Source organism: Oryctolagus cuniculus, chromosome 5 (assembly GCF_964237555.1).
Source record: "Oryctolagus cuniculus chromosome 5, mOryCun1.1, whole genome shotgun sequence".
NCBI classification, from domain to species: Eukaryota; Metazoa; Chordata; class Mammalia; order Lagomorpha; family Leporidae; genus Oryctolagus; species Oryctolagus cuniculus.
In genome coordinates this window covers 125,116,118-125,144,030 of record NC_091436.1, presented here as the reverse complement: position 1 = coordinate 125,144,030, position 27,913 = coordinate 125,116,118, and the positions used below count along the sequence as shown (strand labels likewise).

The 27,913-nt window shown below is 37.9% G+C and overlaps 1 protein-coding gene across 4 annotated transcripts in view; it reads right to left on the bottom strand.

The window, feature by feature from the left end:
* Positions 1-27,913, bottom strand: part of SUPT3H (SPT3 homolog, SAGA and STAGA complex component) — a 493,592-nt gene that overhangs the window by 233,796 nt on the left and 231,883 nt on the right. For all 4 annotated transcript variants that reach the window (XM_008262999.4, XM_008262998.4, XM_070074041.1 and 1 more), the window contains one exon: positions 2,540-2,624. In XM_008262999.4, the coding sequence (XP_008261221.1) occupies positions 2,540-2,624 (85 nt within the window). The remainder of the gene's footprint in view (positions 1-2,539; positions 2,625-27,913) is intronic.

The following is a 27,913-nucleotide window of genomic DNA, read 5'->3' as shown; positions in this document are numbered from 1 at the left end:
GAATGTTGGCATTCTACTCCTGATGATATCATCCAAATATATTCTAACATGCAAACAATTTTAGTTATTGATGATTACAAAGCAGCTTATTATTTGAGCAAAATGATTTGGTTAAAACAAAGAACTGGTTTTGAAACTCAAGGGTAAATAAAAGACTAATTTATTAATTATCATTCTCTCTTCTGGAGAATAGCCATTTGATATTTAATACTGACATAGATAGATATCTTCCTTCTTATCTCACAGGAAACTTCGATTTCCTGACTAGTATAAAAAGAGAACAAATAATTTAGAAGCTTGAAGTAGAAAAGTAAATTCTAATATTTTCTTTATTTCCTTGAGAACATCTGAAAGCACTAACTGTTTATTACCATCTGATCTCTTATTTTTATGAATATTTCATATCCTAGATGATGGAAAATATAAAATTATTCAGAAAAAAGTTTTAATATAGTACTTTTGCTTTCAAATAGACTGCTCAGACCTGCCAGAGAAGAAATTATTTGAATTCTACAACTACTTGTAAGCTGTAGGACTGTGGGCATGTTGTCTAGTTTTTCTAGTTTGCAACCATTTAAAATCAAGATACTATCTTAGGTTTACTGGAAATATTAAGTGAAAAGTTTCCTTTAAGAGAAGCCATTCCATCAAAGAGTACAAAAAAGGTTTAAAAACAGAAAACATATTTATTTCCTTTGTTGAATCAGAGAATTTTTAACCAAAGTTTGGATACGGCATAGGTTTTATTAGTCTTTTAAGAAACATAATGATGTGAGGGCGATCTGGCTGCGACATGTCACCCCATTGATCGCCAGGGTTGATTTGGCTGATCTGTCTGGCTAGGCGGGTGTCCCCTTGCTCCCTCACCGCTCCATGTGCGTACCTCCTGAAGCTGTGCAGTTGGTCGAAGAGGACGACCTTCCTCACTAGAGGAGGACTGTTCTTTGGTCAAGGGTATACGAGTTGCTGCGCTCCCCTGCTAGAACCTCCAAACAAGCTCTCAAGAAACATATCAGGGGGTGGTGCTGTGGCCTAGGGGGTAAAGCTGCTGCCTGCATTGTCAGCATCCCATATAGGAGCTGGTTCGTGTCCCAGCTGCTCCTCTTCTGATCCAGCTCCCTGCTAATGCGCCAGGAAAAGCAGAAGATGGCCCAAGTCTTTGAGAGACCAGAAAGAAGCTCCTGGCTTCAGATCAGTTCCAGCCATTACAGCCATTTGGGGAGTAAACCAGAGGATGGAATCTCTCTCTCTCTCTCTCTCTCTCTCTCTCTCTGTTTCTCTGTAACTCTGCCTTTCAAATAAATAATCTTTTAAAAAATATATCATCCTATATATATATATATAAAACTACATTTCCAGATTAATGAAGAAACTACTGAATTATATTACTGAAAAATATCCTTCTGAAGACATTCCTGAATGTTTGAGTTTTTCCCAATTGTTTGAAGGTTTCACTTGCTGCCCTATCAATCATACTGAGCTGTGCAATATAGAGATGGTCTCCACAACCATCAAGTTTAGGAGGCTTTCCACGTTTCTGTACCTACTTTCTGGAACATATTTTATACATTTTATGCCTAAACCAACCAGATAACCTGTAAGTTTGTGAGTTTTAGCAATTATTTTATCTTAGCTCCTATAGCATGACATCTTCCTGCTACTTTTTTTTTTAAAAGATATTTTATTTATTATTTATTTGAGAGGTAGAGTTACACACAGTGAGAGAGAACGAGAGAGAGAAAAGTCTTCCATCCTCTGGTTCACTCCCTAAATGGCTGCAATGGTTGGAGCTGGGCAGATCCAAAATCAGGAGCCAGGAGCTTCTTCCGGGTCACCCACATGGTTGTAGGGGCCCAAGCACTGGGGCCATCTTCCACTGCTTTCCCCAGGCCATAGCAGAGAGCTGGACAGGAAGAGAAGCAGCCAGGAATGAAACTGGTGCCCATATGGGATGCTGGCACCATAGGCAGAAGATTAACCTACTCTGCCACAGCACCGGCCCCTCCTGCTACTTCTTATTAGCACCTGAGTACATTTCTGTTTAAATTTTTATAATTTATTTGAGATGCAGAGAGACAGAGAGAGCACTATCATCTGCTGGTTCATGTCCAAAATGCCAGCAATGACAGGCCTGGGCTGGCACCAAAGCCAGGAGCAAGGAACTCAATCCAGGTCTCCCATGTGGATAGCAAGAATCCAATTATTTGAGCCATCACCACTTCCTCCCATGGTCTTCATTAATGGGAAGCTGGAGTCTGGGGCTAGACACAGATATTCTAACTGGGTAGGCTAGGCTAAATGTCTGTCTCTGGGTATGCTTTTAAATGATAGGAAGTTTTCTCTATCATTGTATTGATAGTTGTGTGACTATTTTACTGTCAAAACTTATCAAATTATGTACTTAAACTAGTAAATATTGTTATATGTAAAGTATATCTCATCAGGGCTACAAAAAAAGACTATCACAAGCAAATAAGATCTTTTTTTAAAAGCAGAAGGTAGAAAATGAGATACCAAATACATTTATAAATGGCCTTACCAGATTAATTAACTGAGTATGCACCACATCTTCTACCAAAACCACTGTTTCATGAAGAGGCCTCCTGGCGTCACCCAAAGAAAACCTAAAAACAAACAAACTACAATTAAGGACTGTGAAAACAAGAAGGGCAAGAAGTGAAAGTTATTCATTAGAAGAACCATCTCAATACAGGCAATAATCTTTTCTCAAATGACTGAAAGGATGTAGAATTTTCTCTAAATGAAGATAATTAATATTTCCTTTGTAAGCTACAATTTCCAAAGAGAAGTGGAGTGTTACCCAGGGTGTTTCTTAATATGTATAATATTTTTAAAGGCATTTATTGCTTTCAAATGTAGAACACAACAACTTCATAATACTGGCAATCAGAAAATTATGTAATCACATTCAATTAACAATAAAAGAGGATAGTCACAAACATAGTTATAAAAATATCTGATGTAATAATATCTAAAGTTGTTCATTAAAATTATGTAAATTCTATCCAATATGATTTTTCATTACACGCAAGAAGATTATTGAGAATTGATTAGAAAATGGATCCTAAAAGTTCTCGTCACTTACATATAGAGGACTAGATGTGCCACAAATCATTTCTAGCAAAGAACACTAGAAAATGTACAGTAATATATTGAAAACATATATTGAAAGCATGTTTTGGCCGGCGCCATGGCTCACTAGGCTAATCCTCCGCCTGCGGCGCCGGCACTCCGGGTTCTAGTCCTGGTTGGGACGCCGGGTTCTAGTCCTGGTTGGGACGCCGGATTCTGTCCTGGTTGCTCCTCTTCCAGTCCACCTCTCTGCTGTGGCCAGGGAGTGCAGTGGAGGATGGCCCAAGTGCTTGGGCCCTGCACCCACAGGGGAGACCAGGAGGAAGCACCTGGCTCCCGGCTTTGGATCTGTGTAGTGCGCCGGCCGCGGCAGCCATTTGGGGGGTGAACCAAAGGAAGGAAGACCTTTCTGTCTCTCCTCACTATCTAACTCTGCCTGTCACAAAAAAAAAAAAAAAAAAAAAAAAAGAAAAGAAAAAAAAGAAAGCATGTTTTAACTAGCAGTAGTAAAGAAGATGAAACAGAATTAGGTACAGTGGCAAAATACTGTTCCACTGTGTGGAAGATCACAACCAAAAAAAAAAAATTACTATGAAGGAAAGAATAATCTTCAAAGAAATGCCTCAGGATCTTGAATCACATGTTTAAAACTTCCACTGAAAGTTCTGCTATTGTCTGTGGCTGCCTGACCTGGACACAAGAGTTCTGGAATCCATCGAACAGAAAGTTTGTTTCACTTGAATTTTTCAGTCAAAATTTTATAAATTCAGTCATTTGAGATTTGTATGGTGTTGGCTATTGCTTCTGCTGTTAACTGCTGGTCCTCTTCAATTAACTAGATAAACTTTCAACAAAGTTGTAGCATATCAAATCAACATGCAAATATCAGTTGTACTCTACACACTAGCCCATAATCCAAAAAGGCAATTAACAAAACAATTCCACTAATCATAACACCAAAAAGAATAGTTAGTAAAAAATTTAACAGAAGAGGTGAAAGATTTATAAAGATTTTTAAAAATTTTCTTTTCTTAAAAATTTTCTTTAATTTATATGTTTCATGTATTTCATATATAAAGATTTAGGAACATAATTATACTACCATCCTACCCTCCCTCCTGCCAACACTCCAACCCTTCTTCCTCCTCCCTCTCCCACTCCTAATTATTACAAAGATCTATTTTGAGTTTACTTAATGATCATAAAGTTAACCCTACACTAAGTAAAACAATTCAACAAGTAATATTAAAAAAGACTCTCCCTAGCGCTGTAAACATTTATCGAATCTCAAAATTTATCAAATCACTCCAATACATTATATTTTAGTTACTCTATTAGTTATCTCAGATCAGGGAAAACATATGACATCTGTCTTTTTGGGACTGGCTTATTTCACTAAGTATAATGGTTTCCAGTTGCCTTCATCTTATTCTAAACACAAGATTTTATTTTTTTTTTTACAGCTGAGTAATATTCCATAGTGTATACATAACATAATTTCTTTATCCAGTCAACAGTTGATGGAGATCTCGGTTGATTCCATATCTTAGCTATTGTGAATTGTGCTACAATGAACATAGGGATATAGTGAATTCTTTCATATTTTGATTTCTTTTGATTTGGGTAAATTCCCAGGAGTGGGATAGCTGGCTCATATGGTAGGTCTATATTCAGATTTACATATAAAAGACTTCTGAGGGAATTAAAGACCTATATAAACAAAAAGCAAATATAAGCGAATGAAAAGATATATTCTAATCATGATTAGGAAGGATAAACAGTGTTAAGATGACAATAATACCTAGTTACATATATAGATAATAAAAGCCCTATCGATATACCAATGATGTGATTGTTTTAAGAAACAGGAAAAAAAAACATATGAATATTCAAGGGACCCTGAATGAACAAATAAAATCTTGAAAACACAAAAACATTTGAGGATTTCCTGCCTGATTTAAAGCATATTACTAACATATGGTAATTAAACAAAGTGATATTGACATAAAAACAAAGAGACAAATAGAAGAGAGAATTCATAAACACTCACTTAACGAAGGAACTGCAAAAAGTTTATGGAAAATGGCATGAAAATATAATTTTATTTTGATGTAAAATATTTTGAAATTCACGCTTATGTTTTTCCTAATATGATTTTTCAAAAAAGCACAAAATTATCAAAGTCAGATAATTGGCTTAAGGTTAAAATTACAAACTCAGTTCATATCTCTAGTAAAAATATTTTAACTCAATAAAATACACAAATAATTAGCAACTTTTGCTTGAGTTTTTATAAGAAAGTTAAGATCCTTCTACTAAAAACTGTGCTAGCATACCAACATGAAGACATACAAGAGGGCTTCAAACAGCTTATGGAAAATACATGTTACCTTAATCTTTAAAAAAGAAGAAAGAAAATGCACATTATCTTTTTTTTTTTTTTTTTTGGACAGGCAGAAGTAGACAGTGAGAGAGAAAGAAAGGTCTTCCTTCCGTTGGTTCACCCCCCAAATGGCCGCCACGGCCAGCGCACTGCGCAGATCCGAAGCCAGGAGCCAGGTACTTCCTCCTGGACTCCCGTGCAGGTGCAGGGCCCAAGCACTTGGGCCATCCTCCACTGCCTTCCCCGGCCACAGCAGAGAGGTGAACTGGAAGAGAAGCAACCGGGACAGAATCAGTGCCCCAACTGGGACTAGAACCTGGAGTGCCGGCGCTGTAGGCAGAGGATTAGCCTAGCTGTGGTGCCAGCCCACACTATCTTTTAATTGCATTTTTCATGGACTTTTTTTTTTTTGAAGTCCTTTCATATAAGCAGGTACATGATTTGATGAGTCAAAAAGAGAAGAGAGGCTGGCGCCGTGGCTCACTAGGCTAATCCTCCGCCTTGCGGCGCCGGCACACTGGGTTCTAGTCCCAGTAGGGGCGCCGGATCCTGTCCCGGTTGCCCCTCTTCCAGTCCACCTCTCTGCTGTGGCCAGGGAGTGCAGTGGAGGATGGCCCAAGTGCTTGGGCCCTGCACCCCATGGGAGACCAGGATAAGTACCTGGCTCCTGCCATTGGATCGGCGTGGTGCGCCGGCCGCAGCGGCCATTGGAGGGTGAACCGACGGCAAAGGAAGACCTTTCTCCCTGTCTCTCTCTCTCTCACTATCCACTCTGCCTGTCAAAAAAAAAAAAAAAAAAAAAAAAAAAAAAAAAAAAAAGAGAGAGAGGAGAGAGAGAGAGAGGAACTCCCACATGCCAATTCATTTCCCAACGGACTCCAACCACCTGAGACGCCCATCACAGTTGCCTTCCAGAGTCTGCATAAGCAAGAAGCTGAAGTCAGGAGCCTAAGCTGAGACTTAAACACTGGCACTCCAATGTAGGACCAGACACCTTAAATGACTGTCTTAAGTCTATTATTTTAATTTTCAGGATTTTTGATACTTCAGTTTTTCTCCCATAATTTTGCTCATGATATTTGTGCCATTTCCATAAACACAGAGAGCTAGATATTGTTTTGGTGGTTTTTGGAAAATAGAAATGAAAAACACCTTACCTAGCCACAGTCATTTCCTTTTTTTTTTTTTTTTTTTTTTTGGACAGCCAGAGTGGACAGTGAGAGAGAGACAGAGAGAAAGGTCTTCCCTTGCCGTTGGTTCACCCTCCAATGGCCGCTGCGGCCGGCGTGCTGCAGCCAGCGCACCACACTGATCCGATGGCAGGAGCCAGGTGCTTCTCCTGGTCTCCCGTGGGGTGCAGGGCCCAAGCACTTGGGCCACCCTCCACTGCACTCCCTGGCCACAGCAGAGAGCTGGCCTGGAAGAGGGGCAACCGGGACAGAATCCAGCACCCCGACTGGGACTAGAACCCGGTGTGCCGGCGCCGCAAGGTGGAGGATTAGCCTAGTGACCCGAGGCGCCGGCCAGTCATTTCCTTTTTGCTCAGGAATGTACATAGTATTTATAAGTCACTTAAAGATTAAATCTAATGTATATAATACTTATAAGCCTGTTAAAGACAAGTAATTGATACACATACAATTCTTTGGACCTTTTTCATACTTAAAGACCCACGTCACCGCCGACATCTTGACTTACCTGTTCTGGGTCTAGTCCCATTGATACAATCTGATACTCAACTCCTTCACATACTGCCTAGATGCCTGTAATAACACCACTACTGCTAGACTAGCTGCCAATAAAGGTATTCCAGGAAACTTTCCTGAAAAGCTTATCTTCCTTCTCTTGTTGTTTCATTGTTATAATTTACAATCCTCCATTTTAGGGAGAAGGGTAACTCTGATTGCCAGATTATTAGTAGGTCCATAAAATCCTACTGAACTCCTCTTAATGATAATGACAGAGCTATTTCACCGAATCTTCTGATACAAATAGTATTGGTCTTACTCAGTTCTAGAATCAAATGTCTCAGTGAGCACTAGGGCAGGCAACTCTACCATTCCTTTGTCAAGTGCATAAGGAAAGTAGGAAATAGACAAGACCATTCACGAGCAGTGTTACACTCCTTAAGCTTTACACTTACAATGAGATATAGGAGGTTGAGTGCTGACGACAATCGTGGACTATTGTAAAAAGCCTGTAGAATTTAGGACTTTCAATATTTTTTGTGTGTAATATATATACTAAAATATTCTAACACTGGAAGAGAATCTTTATATAAATATATATCAAAAGGAAAAAAGCACGAATGGAAAGTGCTAAAATAAAATAGAAGAGTGTACTATTTACAGACAATTTCTTTTTTTTTTTAGATTTATTTATTTATTTGAAAGAGTTACACAGAAAGAGGAGAGGCAGAGAGAGAGAGAGAGAGAGAGAGAGAGAGAGAGGTCTTCCATCTGAAGGTTCACTCCCCAGTTGGCCGCAACGGCCGGAGCTGCACAGATCTGAAGCCAGGAGCCAGGAGCCAGGAGCCTCTTCCGGGTCTCCCATGCAGGTGCAGGGGCCCAAGGACTCGGGCCATCTTCCACTGCTTTCCTAGGCATAGCAGAGAGCTGGATGGGAAGTGGAACAGCTGGGTCTTGAACCAGTGCCCACATGGGATGCCGACGCTTCAGGCCAGGGCGTTAACCCACTGCGCCACAGCACCGGCACCCTACAGACAATTTCAAAGCACACAAAATAAATTTTAAAAAATATAGTCAATAAGTCACAGTATTGTCCAAAAACAAGAAAACTCCAAATGCTTCTTGATTATGGCAACGCAATTTTAACCTCTCTATAAATTCCAAAGCACAATTTAATTTTGCCAAAATCTTTTTTTTTTAATTTTTTTTTTTTTTTTGACAGGCAGAGGGGACAGTGAGAGAGAGAGAGACACAGAGAGAAAGGTCTTCCTTTTGCCGTTGGTTCACCCTCTAATGGCCGCCGCGGCCAGCGCGCTGCGGCCAGCGCACCGTGCTGATCCGATGGCAGGAGCCAGGTGCTTTTCCTGGTCTCCCATGGGGTGCAGGGCCCAAGCACCTGGGCCATCCTCCACTGCACTCCCTGGCCACAGCAGAGGGCTGGCCTGGAAGAGGGGCAACCGGGACAGAATCCGGCGCCCCGACCGGGACTAGAACCCAGTGTGCCGGCGCCACAAGGCGGAGGATTAGCCTAGTGAGCCGCGGTGCCGGCCATTGCCAAAATCTTTTGCTAACCTACAGGCCCTACACAAACGGAGATATCTAATGATGGACTCATCCCTCTCAAATCCACTTATCCTCAACTGTGAAAGGCAATCAACTCCAAACTCTTTTAATGACAGGAACTTAAATAAAAAAAAACAATGCATTTTGAACAAGCATAGGCAGTATGTATATATTTCAAGTTTATACAAACATATACAATATTAGTACAAAAACAGCATAAAACAAACACAAAAGAAATAGCAAAGGAGGTTAAAAAAGCAAAATCTTTAAAATAAATATTTTATTTATTGACATGAGAAAATCTTTTTTATTCTAATATATATGTGTATGTATGTATAATATATATGTATATGTATATATATATATATATATATAGTTTTATTTGGCATAACTGATCTTAGCCTGGGACTATTTCCCAAATTATTCTCTATCAAATAAATTAGCATAGTTGTTACTAAAAGATATATATACTTTTTGCAAGAACTGGACAAGCCAGAAAACAGGTCTTTTTTTTTTTGAAAATAATTAATGAACAATCAAAACAAGTATTATTTGCTTTCAATAATCCTCTAGAGTCCCAAGGCAGAAAAGCAAGCAGCACAGGAGGAATCTCTCTCTTCCTCTAGAGGTAATGCTTTTCTGTGCTCTGATGTCCAATTGACATTTCTTTGCAGTCACAGTCCCTACCTCAGGGCAAACAGGTGAATGAGCTCCAGGCAGAGATGTGAGAAGTTCACCTGACCAGTACCCAACTAAAAACACTGTAATGCAGCTGGCCATCAGCTACAAAGGAGAAGTCCGTTCACAATAAAAAAAATATTGTGGAATTTAGATAACCTGGTTCTAATTCCTCCTTTGTTGCTAAAGAGTGTTGTCATGGGCAAGCCACTTCTCAGTACCTCAGTTCCTTAACAAATAAAAGAAAAGGACTAAATGAAATCATTTCAAGATGCCTGCACTGTGGCTCAGTGGGTACAGCCACTGCCTTCAGTGCCAACATCACATATGGGAACAAGTTCGAGTCCCGGTTGCTCTACTTCTGATCCAGTTCTCTAATATGGTCTGGGAAAGCAACAGAAGATGGCCCAAGTCCATGGGCCCCTGTACCTAAATGGGAGACATGGAAGAATCTCCTGGCTCCTGGCTTTGGATCAGCTCTGAGGCCATTTGGGGAATGAACTAGCAGAAGGAAGACCTCTCTCTCTCTCTCTCTCTCTTTTTCCCTCTCCCTTCCTCCCTCCCTCCCTCCCTCTCTCTCTTTGCCTCTGCCTCTCTGTAACTCTGCCTTGAAAATAAATAAATAAACCTTTTAAAAAATAATAAAGATGCCTTTTCAGATAGTTGATTATGATCTACAAAAGTAATTGTAATCCTTAAATCTTAAAAACTGTGTCTTCAAAAATGAGGTAACACTATTATAAGAAAATGAAATCTTACATAGTAAATTGGGTCGCAATAATAAAATAAAAATAATTTTTAATGAGTACAACTATGAATAAATGAATAAAAACAACTGGGGCAAGGAAAATAAAGCTATACTTTATTCCTAGTCTTATATGCAGAAGAACTTTTAAGAAATATTGCACTGTCCCTTAAAGAAATTCTTTTTAATGGCTGGAGATATTATCACAGGATATTTATAATAAAGAGATTCTGACAAAGAAGAAAAAAAGAATTACACTAGTAATAACCTGAAAGAGAGAGCCTGTTAGGCCAGTCACTAACAAGACAAGGGCCACAGCAGATACGCTCATAAGGCATCCAGGAACCAAACGTAAAAGAAAGGACAAACAGACATTTTGCTAGTGCCGTGTATGCATCTTCCTGGATGCTGAGTTGCTTTAAATACTTACCACTGGCTACATACTCTAATGTGGTTAAACTATTCTGGATGCTGTGGTTAAGTAATTGCTGTGGTCTTGGGAGCTAGTTACTCCTTTTTTTTTTTATTAGCATTGGTTTTTTGGATGTTTTCCTGCCTCAGGTAATTGACATTACTTTGGAATGGACCTTGTGTGACTACCACTTGGTGTAAGAAGGCCCTGGGTGACTTTCTGTCCCAAAAAGAAAGTGTCCATTTTCCTTTCAGAGCATTCATTTTATTACACTTTTATAGACCAGGTATTACTATAATATCCAGGAATTTTTCCCAACTGAAATTACAGTGAAGTAGGCTGTAGCCCTAAGATGCCCTCTAGTCAGTTAATCTGGCACAAGACAGCACGTGCAAACACATCGACAGGAAACTTATGATGTCATTCTTAATATTTATTGAGATTGTTTTTTCCAGCATCCAAAGAGGGTAGAAGAATCCAGAAGTTTGGCCATGATCAGTCATTTAAAATAGTGCAAGTGTGAAACACATAAATTATCCTTATTCTTTAAATTTTAATGTCTCTAACCTTCACAACTTTGAGTTTCACCATCTGCTTGTCAAAACAATGAATAAATATATATAGTAATGGCTTAAAGAAGGCCAAAAAGAAAGGTACATCAAAATGTCACACAAACACCTAAGACAACAGATTTCCTAGCAGTGGTCATTATTCCTGTTGTTTGCTTGATTTCTCAATATTCATTTCCCCATATCTTAGTATATATTTACATGTAATTTAAATGAACCTCTATTTCTAAAAAGCAAATATCTCCATCTTCAAACTCAAATGGACAGTAGCATTTAGCAACCGATCATAAACATTCTCTGTTTGTGGATTAGGAAAGACAATGAATGTGGAGGATAACAGTTCCTGAATATTAGATCATGGAAGGACCTAAAAGATCAGATGGAAAATACAGGTAAGAGAAGATAATTCACCATCTCAAAGTAACAAACCCAGTTAGAAGCAAAAGCTGGGACTTCTAGTTCATCAAAAACTCTTTTTGAAAAATACTATACTGGATGTGTAAAAACTGTAACAAATTAGACAAATTAACTTCAAATGGCAATTTATCAAAGATTAAGAACTAATATAAAGGATACAATGGTTCAATTAGTTTTTATAGCTAATAAATTTTTGAGGCTTTTAGAGAGAAAAGCAGTAAGTTCAAGAATATTATTTTAGAATTTCCCTTATACATTCAATAACACTAGAATTTTACTATCTTGTTTTGTGCTGAAATAGTAAAAAAAATTAACTTTCAATAGTATTTGAAAAAGCTACACTATATTCACAATGACATCTTATGCTAAGAATTTTCCTCAGCTACAATTTCAAACAAACTAAAATACACAACCAAGCTTCTTTCTCTTATACTACATGAATCAGAAAGACTCCAAGTTAAGAGATTTGCCTAAGGAGTCAGCAACAGCAAGCAACAGAATTATATGGTATGAGATAGTCCCACAGAGACAGAAGAATTCTGCAACACCAGATCTTTAGGAAACTGTCCATACAGGGAACAGGCATTTCACAGGGCAGTTAAGATACCCCCATTTTACACTGAGTATGTGGGTTCCATTCTACCTCCTGATTCCAACTTCCTTCCCATGTGGACGTAGGGAGACAGTTTGTGAGAGCTCAAGTAATTGAGCTGGATCGGAAGCAGAGCAGCTGGGACTCAAACTGGTGCTCGTGTGGGATAATGGTGTTGCAGGTGGCAGCCTTACCAAGTATGCCACAGTGCTGGCTCTCATTTCCCCCCTTCTAACTTTTTTATTTTGGAAGATTTCTAATAAATAGAAAAAAAGTGGGAGGAAAACCAGTAGAACAAATACATATATATCCTTCACCTAGAATCACCAATGGCTAACATTTTGGCACATTTGTTCTCTCTCAAAAAAAATATACAAATATTTGTACCTTTATTTTTCTTTAAACAATAAATACTAAGTGCTTTCCAAGTGCCAGGCATAGTTACATGCAGTGTGTCATTTGAACTCTTAAAGACCCACAATCACTAAGCTTATCCCTTTGACTCTTGGAGAAATATTCCTTATAGTAAGTGAAATTCTGTTTCACTTTAAAAGCCTTCTACACAATGGAATTACTTCTGCATCCTAGAACTATATGAAATAACAAATCCTGCTTTTGCAGGACAGCTTTTTAAAAATGAAAAGTTTTTTAAATTGTTTGCTAAATAGCATCTTTTAAAAATAGCTTTCCTGAGATATCATTTACATGCCATAAAAATCAACTGTTTAAATTACAAGGTTCAATGACTTTTAGTAAATCTATAGGGTTTACTAAATTTACCATAATCCACTTTTAGAACATTTACATCTTTCCAAAACACTATCTCATGCCCATTTACAGCTAATCCCTATTCCCATTCCGAGCCCAAGGTGACCACTAATTTACTTGAAGAAACCATGCATTCCCTCCAGTCTTCAAGGTTAAAGATCCTCCATGTCTTATCATTTAAATCCCATTGCAAATGCAGTATCTCCAGAAATATTTTAGCAATGATCACCAGTTTGAATTTTCACTTAAATCAGAATAGTTCAGCATTTATTTGGTTTATATATTGAGGTCTTATCCAAGTTTTCATTTGATGCAAAAAAGGTTCCAAAACTTTTAACAAACAAACAAAATGAATAAAAACTCTAAGAGACAAAAAAAGTCATAGGCCAAATGTGAAAAGATATATAATGAAGAAATACGTATCAAAGAGATACTTCTCAGGATAACAGATCCAATAATCAATACTTTGTGGGCTAGGAACATTTAGAACAGTTTTCAGGCTGAGTTTATCTGGACTATAATCTCCACCTCATACATAGAGTATTTATTACATATGGCGTTGAACGTCTTGTTGTGATCTGTACTCTACTGCTATGGGATTACTGTATCAAAAGGGAAGTTATTTTACTCTATTATGAACTGTAAACTCATTAAGTTCCTAATAATTGAAGATTCTAGTTCAGACTAATATCAAGTTCACCAGAATGTAGTAACTTGAATCACCCTTTCCTGATTATTTTTCAAAACAAAGTAAAGTCATGCCAAATAGCATTCTAAAAATACCACATGGCAATAATTAACACCACTTCTGTACATGAAAAAATTCTCTCCTAATGTAGTTGTACAATTTATCACCTAAAACAATGGTTATGGTCCCATATACCATAATACTGATTAAATAAATCTAAATTTAAAAATATGGAAAACAGTGCAAGCTGTTATATTACCAATTAATAAACCCGAAAATTAATTGTGCAAACATTTGTGACTGCCAATAGGAAAATACATAATATATTCCAGTTGTACTACATAATACATTGCATTTGTTCCATCACATGGGGCTTCAGTTTGAATCATGAAGTGTTCAAGACAACTGTCTTCCTAAAATATGTAAACCTGACAACAATCAGTCACTTTTGTTCTGAGAAAATTAAGAAAAAGTTCATCTCTAGTCTCAACAATATACCTCAAATCAAAATGTAATTTAGTATGCCCAAAAGAAATGTATTTTCATTTTATTCCCCAAAACATGGGAAAAAGTGATGACATGAGAAAGATGTTAAGACATAATTATATATAACAATTCTACTGAGAATAAACACACAGCATACATTGAATGATCCTTTGGTTTTACTTTAAATTATAGCTTACAACTTAAAATTTTTGGCATGTATAAATAAGAATTTTTATAGATGTTTACATACACATCACTGAAATTCATACATTAATCTTTCAATTGTACTCCATAACAAGTTTAGTCTGTACTTTTAGAGGCCCAAAATGAACATATGGAGTCTTCAAAGTATATCAAAAGAATGAATGAAAACATACAGTAGTTTCTGAGTATCAACAGGGGCTGCATCCAGGATCCCCTTAGATTTCAAAAGCCAGGATGCTCAAGTCCTTTATGTAAAATGGCACCATATTTGCTTATAACCTTTGCACATCCTCCCAAATAATTTAAATAACCCCACATTACTATAATATCTCACACAGTATAAGTGCTATGTAAATAGTTGTCATACTGTATTGTTTAGGGGATGATGACTAGAAAAACAAGTCTGTACATGCACAGATGCCATTTTCTCCCCCAAAAATTTCTGTTCCAAGGTTGCTTGAAGCCACAATGCTAAGCCTACAGATATCAAGGGCCAACTGTACATGTACCTACAAACCACCAGCCTCATATGATCAAGTATCTTCATAAGCACTAATATCAATAAAAGATCTTGATTTAGAACCTTCACAGAATCTCACATATTTCAAGCCCCGCTGCTGGACATAAAAAGTCTTTGAAATCTGGCTCTGTCTACAGTACTGGCTTTATTTCCAGCCATGCATCCTTTGTCCCTGACATACCATACTACATGCAGACAGTTGAACACAAGATGACTTTAACATCTCCTCACCTTGGTACAGGATGTTTTCTCTGTGAAATAAGCTTTTGTTTCCTCTTTCTTCTCTCTCATCATCAAAACTTAGTTCAAAGGATACCATCCTTGGGAAATTTTCCCTAATCCTCAGTTTAATTTAGATATTCTTCTGTGGCATAGTGCATTGATGGCACTAACTTACTCTTCATCTCACACCATTTTTCCATTACTATTGCCATTACTATATATATATATATATACATATATATACTATAATTATATATATATATTTTGATTTGAGGTACATTGTTGAGACTAGAGATGAACTTTTTCTTAATTTTCTCAGAACTATATATATATATATATACTATAACTATATATATAAAGAATATGATTGAGATCAGTTATATATTATATAATATAACACATAATATAATAATATAACTGATCTCAATCATATTATATTCTTTGGTCAGTGGGATGCTAGCAGATGTTTTCAAGAAAAGCTAAGAAGCACTGAAGCATTTCAACTTGTTCTCTTCTACTCTGCCTTTGCCATGAAAACATGTCCAAGATCATCTGCTAGAAATCAGAGACACATGGACCGCAGCTGAGTCACTCCAGTCATCCAGTTGAGACATACAAGATCAGCTGAGAATCATCTGAGCCTCAGATTAATGAGAGTCCAGTCAAGGTTGGTAGAGTTACCTTATCTATTCTCAGCACACAACCATAAATGATGAGGTTTTACTATTAAGGTTTCGGGGGCATTCTGCTATGGAGCATCATTTTGCAATCACTGACAATTCATTCTTCCAGATGCTTTCACAGAACAATGTTGACACTCTCATAGTGTATTTTATGTTACACTTTTATAGCTACGAGTTTATGTCTCCTCTTCCCTAAATTGTAGAGGAGAGACCATGACTTGTTTAAATCTGTATTCTTGGGGCGGCATTGTGGCACAGCAGGCTAAGCCATGGGCTGAAGCACCGGCATTCCATATTGAGGCCAGTTCAAGTCCCAGCTGTCCACTTCCAATCCAGCTCCTTGAAAATGTGCTTGGGGAAGCAGTGGAAGATGGCCCAAGTCTTTGGACCCCTGCACTCATGTGGGAGACCTGGAAGAAGCTCCGGGCTCCTGGCTTCAGCCTGGCCCAACCATGGCAGTTGTGGCCATTTGGGGGGTGAACCAGCAGATGGAAGATCTGTTTCTTGCTCTCTCTCTCTGTGTTTCTCCTTCTCTTTCTCTATAACTCTGCCTATCAAATAAATAAATACACCTTTTTAAAATATTACATTCTCCCTATGAAACACAATCTGGTTATATGGGGCTACTCAATACCTGTTTGTAGAAGGGAGGGAGGGAGGAAAAGAAGATCTATTCATGTCCCGTCTGATTCCACTGTGGCCTCTGATCACAAGTGTCTTTCCACAGGGGTGAAAGTTTAGATGTAAGTCTAATTTCCAACACACACAAAACAGAAACCAAAAGGAGCATAGTGTTGAAGAGGAAAACATTACTATGGAGAGGCTATGTAGAAGAACAGCTGTTTAAATGGAATTCACCTCCTGCCTGACTACACTGAGATCATAAGGAGTCTTTCTCATGGTGGGCCAAGTTCATATAAAACACATACTGGAAGAGCACATTAAAATCTAAAGCAGATGAAAATCCTAAGACATGGGCTGGCTATTTGGTGCAGCAGTTTAGCTGTCATTTGGGATACCCACATCCCATATTAGAGTGCCTGGGTTCAAGTCCTGGCTCTGCTTCCAAATCCAGTTTCCTACTAATTAGTGCACCCTGGAAGCAGGAGATGATGGCTCAAATACTTGAGTGCCTGCTACTCATGTGTGGGAACCAGACTGAATTCCAGGCTCCCAGCTTCAGCCTGGCCCAGCCCTAACTGTTGCGTTCATCTGGGGAGTAAACCAGCAGATAGAAGATATCAATCCCTGTCTCTATCTGTCTCTGTCTCTGTCTCTCTCTCTCTTACTCTCTCTCTCTCTGCCTTTCACATAAATAGATACAAAATTTTTTGGACACTTTAGGACATACGGGTAGTTGTCTATTTAGTGAGAAAAATCACCTAAACTTCATTTGATTTGTGGATATAGTGTATACAGGAAATAGCCAATTAAGGCAGAACCTTTGAACAATAACACTGGTGGCATTACATTATGCAGAAGAACGGAAAACAGGGCAGAAAATCAAAGGGGTATTCTTAAAAATCTTAACATTTGCATATGCAGAGGTAATAGGCAGACTTGCAAAGATGCAAATGGAAGAGGCTCTCATTTTTCCTGTTCTACTGTAATCCCACAAACATTCTCCATATCTTATTGCTTCTACCCTTTTGTCTTTGCCTTGAAAGCTTTACTGCTCATATCAACAGGTCACCATCTTTTACTAAGTGCTTAATACCATCAGATCCTTGTAAAGTTTTGATCAAATTTTTTCCCACTTCATGAAATCTTCTCTAACCTCTTCCCAGTAAGAACAAAGTATTCTCTCAGAAACTTACATAAGCATTATAAATATGCTTGTCTGCTATAAATGTGTACAATTACTACAATAGCTGCAGTTGAGTGATAGTAGAGACTTAGTCTTTTTCATGTATACATTCATGATGCCCGGCACACAGTGGGACGTCAACATATGTTTACTGCAGCATAAGGAAGAAATACTATAAAAACATAGTTAAAATATTTTAAAAGGTAACTTTTTCAAACTTTATGTTCACTTGGAGGCAAGGAAACTTATTCCAAAAGGCAACAGATTAATGGTATCTATTTAAAAAGCAGATTGTAAAGCTGAAAACTCAGTGCATCTAAGATGGAAGATTTGAATCAGTATTATAATGAGAATGGAAATCAGCAGATAATAGTTATGGTACATACTGAGGTTAGACACTACTGAACTGAATAAGATGTCCAAATAGCTCTCTGATGTAGGTGCTTTTATTACTTCCATTACTAGTCTTCAAGAGATTAACTAGGTTACTGTAGGTCACATATTTAATGAATAGCAAAAACTGGATTCCAATGCCCCCTGGTCTCACTGCAAATCTCTGACTACAATATTTTGTTCCATAGAAACTGAAGAGACTTCAGATGTAATTTATTTCAACTTCTACCACAATAAAAATGAAAAATATTAAAAAATAGCATATATTGAACTATTATGGTGACAGTGGGATGGATACTGCATGCCACTTGGATAAAATTACAAGTGACTTTTTGACAACTAATTGAGGAATGTGCAGAAATGCAGATTAAAGTCCTTATATATATATATATATTGTGTCCCTCAAAGGACACAGTTCTTGAATTTACAAGACTAAGAGGAAAAGAAATCTGGAGAATTGGAACAGAAATTACTTTTTATATCAATAACAAAAAAATGAAATCTACTAGAATAAAAGAAAATTCCAAATCATTTCCTCTCTAATCAAAGAGCTGCATTCACAATGTGATGTTCACTTTGCCTTTAAGTTTCAAGAATTAATTATAATTAAAACTAGGCCGGCGCCGCGGCTCACTAGGCTAATCCTCTGCCTAGCGGCGCCGGCACACCAGGTTCTAGTCCCGGTCGGGGCGCCGGATTCTGTCCCGGTTGCCCCTCTTCCAGGCCAGCCCTCTGCTGTGGCCAGGGAGTGCAGTGGAGGATGGCCCAGGTGCTTGGGCCCTGCACCCCATGGGAGACCAGGAAAAGCACCTGGCTCCTGGCTCCTGCCATCGGATCAGCGCGGTGCGCCGGCCGCAGCGCGCCAGCTGCAGTGGCCATTGGAGGGTGAACCAACGGCAAAAGGAAGACCTTTCTCTCTGTCTCTCTCTCTCTCACTGTCCACTCTGCCTGTCACAAAAAAAAAAAAAAAAAAAAAAAAAAAAAGAATTAATTAGAATTAAAACTATATAACTGAGAAAATCCATGATGACTTTATGTATAAGTCACATAGAAATCTCAGGGGTTTGGGAAATTATTTTTAGTAGAAATTATTCTACTAAAAATGTAAAAATTATTCCAAAGCCCAGGTATTTGTGGGATATTCTGCTGGCACATTAGCAGGAAGCTGAATTGGAAGCAGAGCAGTATCACAATGCCAGGCCTAGATGTATTCTTAAAAACTTTCAGTGGAGAAACTTATGTGAAAGAGAGGTTTCACTTTTTAAAAAGGGAAAATAAACAGAGTGCCAGTGAGGAAATTGTATTTTCTACACATATAAGTTTCAACTTTAAAAAAGAAAATGCGAAATTAATCTGTTCACCACTACTATATTTTCACCTAGGTGTCATCTTCATTATGTTGTTAAAATGCAATAGCCTACAATAATCGATCCCAGACATGGGTGGGGGTTGCGGCTAGCGGACTGGCAAGGAAGCAGAGAACTAACAGGCTGTCTGTAGCACTTGCAGTACATGTTACAAGAATAACACATAACAGAAAAATATTGGTTCAATTCAATATAACTACCTCAATTTTCTTAAAAATCACACATACTTTAGGTAGTTAAAGCCCTTACATGCTTTCTTTCTTTAAAAAAAAAAAAAAGCTTTAAGAATGATTTTGAGAGGGAAAAAGTTAATGAAATATTGAGGTTCAAAGCATCTCTTTTTAACCTGTTTGCTAAAAATACGAAAAAACACAGACTTTGAAAGGGTATTAAATCCAATCTCATTAATTTTATTTGGTAACTACCTCTATCCCAGTGACTTCATGGCAAAGTTAACCTTAAGGCTAACTTAAGGAGCCCCACGATGAATCCTGTGGCTTAATAAGAACCGGGAGAGAGGCCAGACACACAGAAGGATGCATGTGCCTTCTCTGTTCCCATGTGATGCCCTATGCCACTTTAGGACTCTTCCAACAAGGAGGCCATCAGCAGATGAGGCCCCTGGACTTTACACTTCCAGAACCAGGAGACAAAATAAAACTATTTCCTTTATAAATTAGGCCTGCCTCAGGTACTTTGTTATAGTAATGCAAAACTGCGTGGTAGAAGAGGCTACACAAAAACAGGGGGCTCAGGGAATTTGGCCCTCAAGCCACAGCTTGCGAACCCCTGGCATAACTAAACACTAACATCACAATGTGAATTAAAATGGTTCTGGGGCCAGTGCCGTGGTGTAGTGTGTAAAGCCACCACTTGTGATACCAGCATCCCATATGGGCTCCAGTTTGTGCTCTGGCTGCTCCACTTCCAATCCAGCTCCCTGTTAATGCCCTGAGAAAGCAGCAGAAGATGGCCCAAATGTTTGGGCCCCTGCCACTCATGTAGGAGACCTGGCTGGCTCTTGGCCGTTGCAGACATCTGGAGAGTGAACCAGTGGATAGAAGATATTTCTTTCTCTCTCTTCTTCCCGCCTTTCCTCCCTCCCTCCCTTCCTCCTATCTCTTTCAAATAAATAAATATATCTTTCAAAAAAATGTGGTTCTACTAGGTACTGATAAGAATTACTACTTTTATTCAGAGAGGAGAGAGAAATGTTAGAATAATCAAGAAAAACTTCAAGGAATAACTGTTTGAGTGAGAGGTTGAAAGGAAGCTGATAATTCACTTATTATAGCTGCTAACTAGTTAGTATATGTAAAAACATTGCTCCATAATCTAAAAAAAATCTGTAATTTTGCCAAAACACGTACAAAACAAGTAATTAAGCTTCATGCTTTTGTTTAAGCTGTACCACACAATTTACCAACTGTTATGGGATGAACTGTGTAGTCCAAAAAGGATATGTTGAAATCTTACCTCTTAGTACCTCAGAATATGACTTTATTTGAAAATAGGGTCTTTACAGAGGAAAGTAATTTAAAACAAGGTTATTAGGGTCAAAGTCACTCAGTAAATAGTAAAGTCAGTAAGATTCAGCCTATCACAGAATTGTTAATTATCTTTTTAAGTCATTTTCAGAATACACATGAGTTATTCATTTAACTTTGATTAAATGTAGCCCTATTTATGACAATGAAGAAGGACCCAAATTACCTTCACTCTATATTTTGAGAGAACAACTCTGAAAATATGGGTTTATTACAAATGTTAACAACAACTTAACCTTAAGTTTCTTTACATTTGCCCACAGGAAGCTGACTGACTTGAGACGATATTTAGCTGTTAGAACTCTTTATTTTGTTTTTCCTTCCTAGGCTTCATATACAAATACTTCACCTGGAATCTTCTCTAACCTTTATTACTACCCCCTGAACTATTCTGTATTGTGTAGAAGTTAAAACAAGGCAGTAGGTTCTACACCAAGACATTAACCACAGTCTCAAAAATTATGATAAGAAAAGCTGGTCTGGGCAAGAATTACTGAGAATTGGAGAAATATATATAAGATCCCCTTGGTAATAAATTAATGGAGGTATATAAAGTATAACTCTGGAGACCAAGATTCCATTAATCTTTAAAGCAGAAGTTGATATTTCTACAATCAATCAATCAATTAAAATTATACATTGGTTTAACAATAAATATTTCCCTGAGATGTGCTGAGAAGAACCTTATCCTGAGCCTGAAATGTCACAAATACAACCTCAACACTTATCACTGGCACAGCACTGCCCGTAACTCAAAACAGCTACTCTGGTGACTAGCACCATAGAGGCCCTAGGGAAAGTCCTCTAAAAGCAAAAGGCAACTGCATCAGAATGCCACAAGGTTAGGGGGTTAATCTGCTGCTCACAGGACATGCACACTGCCCTGGAGAGTGGGCAGGAGTTAACTGGTAGAAATGCTTACGCTCCTAAATTTTTCAGACAGCATGGATGCAAAAGATGCTGGTATCACAAAATGTCATTTTCAAATAGTGCCAATTACCATGCATTTCCTTGCTTGTCTGCTGGTTCTGATGTATGATCTCAGAGACACCAATGCTGACACTGGCATATGAGCCTCCACTCACCTTCTTGTTCTTAGCTCTGCAAATGTTGGGGATAGGCTTCAGCAAAACCGAGGTCAGACATATCACGGCAAAAGAAAATCTCATTTCTAGTGCAGAGTCATCTTTTGTTTGATTTTTTTTGAAAAGAAATAGTTTGAGCTTTGAAATTGTGTATTAAAATGTTGAGAACTATTGACCCTAAACCATTTAAAAAATGGGCTTCTGTTCTGTTTTGCAAAATTTCCAGTAAAACAAAGTCCAAAGTTGTATTACTGTGTATGTTAAAAGTTTCCATTTTCAGTTTACTTGCATTTTACACATGTAAAAAAAGTTTTAAAAAAGGAGATTCACATAGAATGCCTGCCAAATTTTCAAAGAAATCCAAACACGATCTCATACAGTATGAACTGACAAGCTTCTGAATGTCTGTGAGCTCTGATTTGGACATTTCAATGTCATCTAGATGCCCAAATTTAAATTTCAGGGCTGCTTATCAAGCACCGTAACTGAAAACTTGCACTAAACTCCAAAGTGTGTGAAGAAGTAAATATCCATTGGGGGAAAAAAAACCCTGCTGATTTACAGGGTGGCCTATTTAGAACAGCTCCCATTTAATAATGTGGCTGTGTACAGGGCCTCTTTTAAATGGGCCACCCTGTATGAAGCTTAGGTCCAAGATAAAAAATGTCCTCCCTTGAGAATTTTTAAAAACCAAAAACACTGAAGGTTTAGTGGTTATTTTTAAGGTTTTAGATGGTTTCTTTGGACTCCTTTAGAACTGAAAAAAGATGGATACACATTTAAAAAATGAAATGCTACAACCACACATCTGTAATGAGAACCAGTGCCAGTGGATATTTTTAAAGCAAATTAAAACGGTCATTTTTTTTTAACTTAGGCAAACAGCTGCTACACACACAGTGCACAGTAACTACTTTTCAGCAAGAGTTCAGAAGGAATTTCCTAATGAAGATTTACAGGACGCTCTGGGATCGATAATTAAAGGCTCCCCCAAAAGATATGAATGATAGCATCAGAAATGTGACAGTTAAGGACAATGAACAAGCCTGTCCTCCCAGGGAGGTACCTGGAATTTAGAATAAAGGAAACACAGTGGTTAACACAAAGGGCCAGTAGGATGAGACAGGAGTGGAGCAAGGCTTCATTGTATGTATTTTCTCAAACTTATAAGTGTCTTAAAAGATTTCAGTTGGATTCCTAATGTTTAACACCTCTGTAACTTAACTCCTTTCAAAAGGAAGAAGAGGGACCTTGAGGAGAAAACAGGCTTGCCTCAAAAAACCTGTGCTGATAAAAGGTACTATGTGCTCCCAAAATTGTCTTCATTCCTCTACATGATGCTGTTTCTCCCCCTAAAACCAATGTTGACAGTACAAATAATAACAGTTACGAACACGGCCATCATACTGTGTGTCAAACTTTCTTCTAGGTACTTGACAACATGAAGTCATGTGACGCCTACAATAATACTATGAGACGCGAAGACATCTCCGTTTTACAGACAAAGCAAATGAAGCTCTAAGGGAATTTGTAATTTGTCCCAAGAACACAAACAGGAAAACTGGTTGATATTATCCAAACTTGGACCCTGCTTCCAGAGTCAGGCTATTCTCCATCTCCAACAAGAACAAGAAACCACAAATGTAGTTCCCTGACAGAACCATCAGTAAGAAGCATAATCCTCAAAAAGTTCACAGATAATGGAAAAATTATACATGGAGTTCAAAAAAGTTCTGCACCAAAATAAACATCTTTTAATCACATTTCCACCAACTTTTTGAAATAATTTTGTATTCCTTTTCCCTTAAAACTAAGAAATACAACAGCCCCTCTGTATCTGCAGATCCCTCATTCATGGAGTCAACCAACTATGGATCTGGCCTGGCAGTTAAGATGACCTTAGGAGGCCCATATCTCATATTGGAGTTCCCGGGTTCAAATCTTAGCCCTGCTTCTGCTTACAGCTCCCTCTAAGGCACACCACTAGGAGGTAGAGGATGACGATTCAAGGAGCTGGGTTCCCCAGGTTGAGATCCTGGCCCCAGACTTCAGCCTGGCTCAATCCTGGCTGTTATGGGCATGTGGAGAATGAAACAGCAGATGGGAGCTCTCTCCCTCTCTTTTTCTTTGCCTCACAATTTGTTTTAAAACTTAAGGGAAAAAGTTGTACCTCTACATGATGTATACTCCAATTTTTTCTTGTCAGTATCCTCTTAAACAATACAGAATAACAACCAACTGCAAAATATTTACATCTCATTAGGTATTATTAATCTACAGATCATTTAAAGATTTTGGGAGAATTAGGTCATATGTAAATACCATAATAACTTATATAAAGGATTTTAGTATCCAAGAATTTTGCTATCCTCAGGGGTCCCAGAACCAATCCCATGCAGATACCAAGGGACAACTGTAGCTCATTCACATTCAATAAATATTTATTGAGCAGCTGCTTGTGACAGCATTCTTGTAGACACTGGGCATAAAGCACTGACTGAAATGAACTAAATCTTTAGCCCAATCATTTCAATACTTGGGTTGTAGCTAACTGGGATGAATACTTAACATAAAGATATGTGCTTACTGGCAAGCCAGGAGATAAAGAGGTGGGCCAACATAAAAGCTTTCTTTATGGAAGAGTATTATCTAATTATAATTATTCTCTCAGAAAATTGACAAAAGAGTAGAAAGGAGGCTAGGGAGCAGTAAGGAAATGCCAACAGAGGAAGCAATAAACTCAAGCATGGGACAACAGAAGCCCGATCAATTAAAAACCACAAGATAGAGAAAAGGACCATGCAGACTGAAAAGGAATCCACAGCAAGTACAAGGAGGACTAGAGAGAAGAGAACGTTTAGTAGCAAGCTGCTAGTAGGGGCTATAATGGTATAGCTAATTATACTTTTATACTTTCCTGAAGACTAAGGCTGCTCAGTACTTCCACATGCTAATTGGCACTCCAGACACCTTCCTTTGTAAAGTGCCAGTGCAACTCTTTTGCCAATTTTTAATTGGCTTACTTAAAGTTTTATTTGAAATATACCAGCTATATATGTATTCTGGCTAGAAATCCTTTGTCAAACATGGGTATTTCAAGTAGTTTTCCCCAGTATATGACCTGCCTATTCATTTTCTTCAATACAAATATTCAGTTGACACAGTCCAATCTTTGAAAAAGGTACTTTTTTGTCATTTAATTACTTTGGCACTTTCATAGAAAATCAATTCATCACATATGTGGATCTGTTTCTAGCTCTATTCTATTGCACTGATCTATGTCTACCCTGCCAGGACACCGTCCTCATTACTGTACCATTTCACTTTTTAATGAGTCTTGAAACTACACAGTGTAAAACCCCAACCTTGCTCTTTTCAAAAAACTGCTTTGGTTCTTTTGTGTTTTCATGTAAATCTTATAATATGGGTATCAATTTCTATTTTTAAAAAGGCCCCCTGTGGGGGCCCTCTCTGTGGCACAGCGGATTAAAGTCCTGGCCTGAGGTACCAGCATTCCATATGCGCAATGGTTCTAGTCCTGGCTGTTCCTCTTCAGTCCAGCTCTCTGCTGTGGCCTGGGAAAGCAGCAGAAGATGACCCATGTCCTTGGGCCCCTGCACCCATACGGGAGACTTGGAAGAAGCTCCTGGCTCCTGGCTTCTGATCAGCGCAGCTCCAGCCACTGCGACAATCTGGGGAGTGAACCAGCTGATGGAATAACTCTCTCTTGTCTCTACCTCTCTCTGTAACTCTTTCAAATAAATAAAAAAAATCAAGACACTCTGGCAAAAGATCTCTGTGAGTGAGATCCCAGTGGAAAGAACAGGTCATCAAAGAAGGAGGTACCTTTCTCTGAAGGGAGGAGAGAACCTCCACTTTGACTATGACCTTGTCTAAACAAGATAAGAGTCGGAGAACTCAGAGGGCTTCCATAGCCTTGGAAACTCATGACTGGAGCATGGGGAGATTACTGATGCCATAGACAGGAGTGTCAATTGGTAAAGTCAACAACAGGAGTCACTGTGCACTTACTCCTCATGTAGGATCTCTGTCCTTAATGTGCTGTGCATTGAGATTTAATGCTATAACGAGTACTCAAACAATATATTTCACTTTGTGTTTCTATGGGGGTGCAAACTGTTGAAATCCTTACTTAATGCATACTAAACTGATCCTCTGTAAAAAAAAAAAAAAAAGAAATTATCAATTCCCAACTTGACTCTCACTGGGATTAAACATGACAAGAGGTCTGCTCTGATTTCATCATCATTTAAAAAAAATCATCTATTATTTTTCACTTTATGTTTCTGTGTGGGAGCAAACTGTTGAAATCCATACTTAATGTATACTAAGCTGATCTTCTGTATATTGAGATAATCGAAAATGAATCTTGATGTGAATGGAAGGGGAGAGGGAGTGGGAAAGGGGAGGGTTGTGGGTGGGAGGGACGGTATCGGGGGGGAAGCCATTGTAATCCATAAGTCGTACTTTGGAAATTTATATTCATTAAATAAAAGTTTAAAAAAAAAAAAAGGCCCACTGTGATGATTGAGATTGCATACAACTATAATCACTTTAGGGAGAAGTGACAATAAATTAAGTTCAGATATGTCTCTATTTACTTTGCTTTCTTTAGTTTTCCTCAGAAGTGTTTTGCAATTGTCATTTACAGACTTCTCGTATTTTAAACTTATTCCTATTTAATATTTTAATGCTATTATAAATGTACTGCTTTAAATTTATTTTATGAATATCTAACTGCTCAGTTATAGAAATATTTGAATGTATACTAATTTTGAATCTTGGAAAGCTTGATTTTTTTTTTTTTACCAACTCTGGTAGTTTTAAAATGATTATTGTTGTATTTAAGCATTTCTATATATAAGATGTCATCTGTGAATAAAGACAATTTTACTTCTTCCTTTGTAGTTGTAATGCTTCTTATCTCTTTGCCTTGACTCCCTGCACTGTTTAGGGCTTCCTGTATTATACTGAATACAAGTGGTAAAAGCAAATATCAAGCCGTTATCAATCTTAGGGGGAAAGTATTCAGTCACTCCATTAATCACATCACCTCTAGATGACTCTACTCTTCTTGAGTATACTTATATTTATACTTCCTAAGAGTTTTTATCATGAATAGAAACTTAATTTTGTTAAATGCTTTATTGATATTTATTAAGATTTCCCCCTCTGGGGCCTGTGTTGTGGCATAGTAGGTTAAGGCTTTGCATCGGTCCAAGACCTGGCTGTTCCAAGTCTGATTTAGTGCCTGGGAAAGCAGCAGATGATGGTCCAAGTACTTGGGCTCCTGCACAAGTGTGAGACCCAGTAGAACTTCCTGACTCCGGGCTTCAGCCTGGCCCAGCCCTAGCCATTGCAGCCATTTGAGGAGTGAACAAACAGGTAGAAGACCTCTCTCTCTCCCTCTCTCTGTAATGCCGCCTTTCAAATAAATAAAAAATAAATCTTAAAAAAAAAGATTTCCCGTTTTATCTGTTACTATGAAAAAAATATACAGGTGGATTTGTTTTTTAAACATTGGAACAATCATGCATTACTGAGATAATGCTTCTTTATCACCATATATTACAGTTTTTGTATGGTGCGGGATCAGATTTGCTGGTATTTGGCTAAGGATTTTTACATCATAAATTCATGACAATGCTTGCAGGTTTCATGCTATGTTTTTTGTTTCCCATCACAGCAATGCTGGTTTCATAAAGTGAAGCTATCTAGGCTGGAGTTTCTTTGGTGCATATGTTTTTAATTAGTAATCCAATGTGTTTCCTTGATATAAGTTTATTCAGATTTTTCTATTCCTTCTTGTCTCAGTTATTAAGTTGTGATTATTAAGGATAGTTTCCATTTTCTCTAAGTTACCAATATTCCTTGATTATCCTTTTAATCTCAGTCATATCTACTGTGATATCTCATTCATTCTTGATACAAGTAATTTGTGTTTTCTCTAGCTAAAGGTTTACCAGTTTTCTGATATTTTCA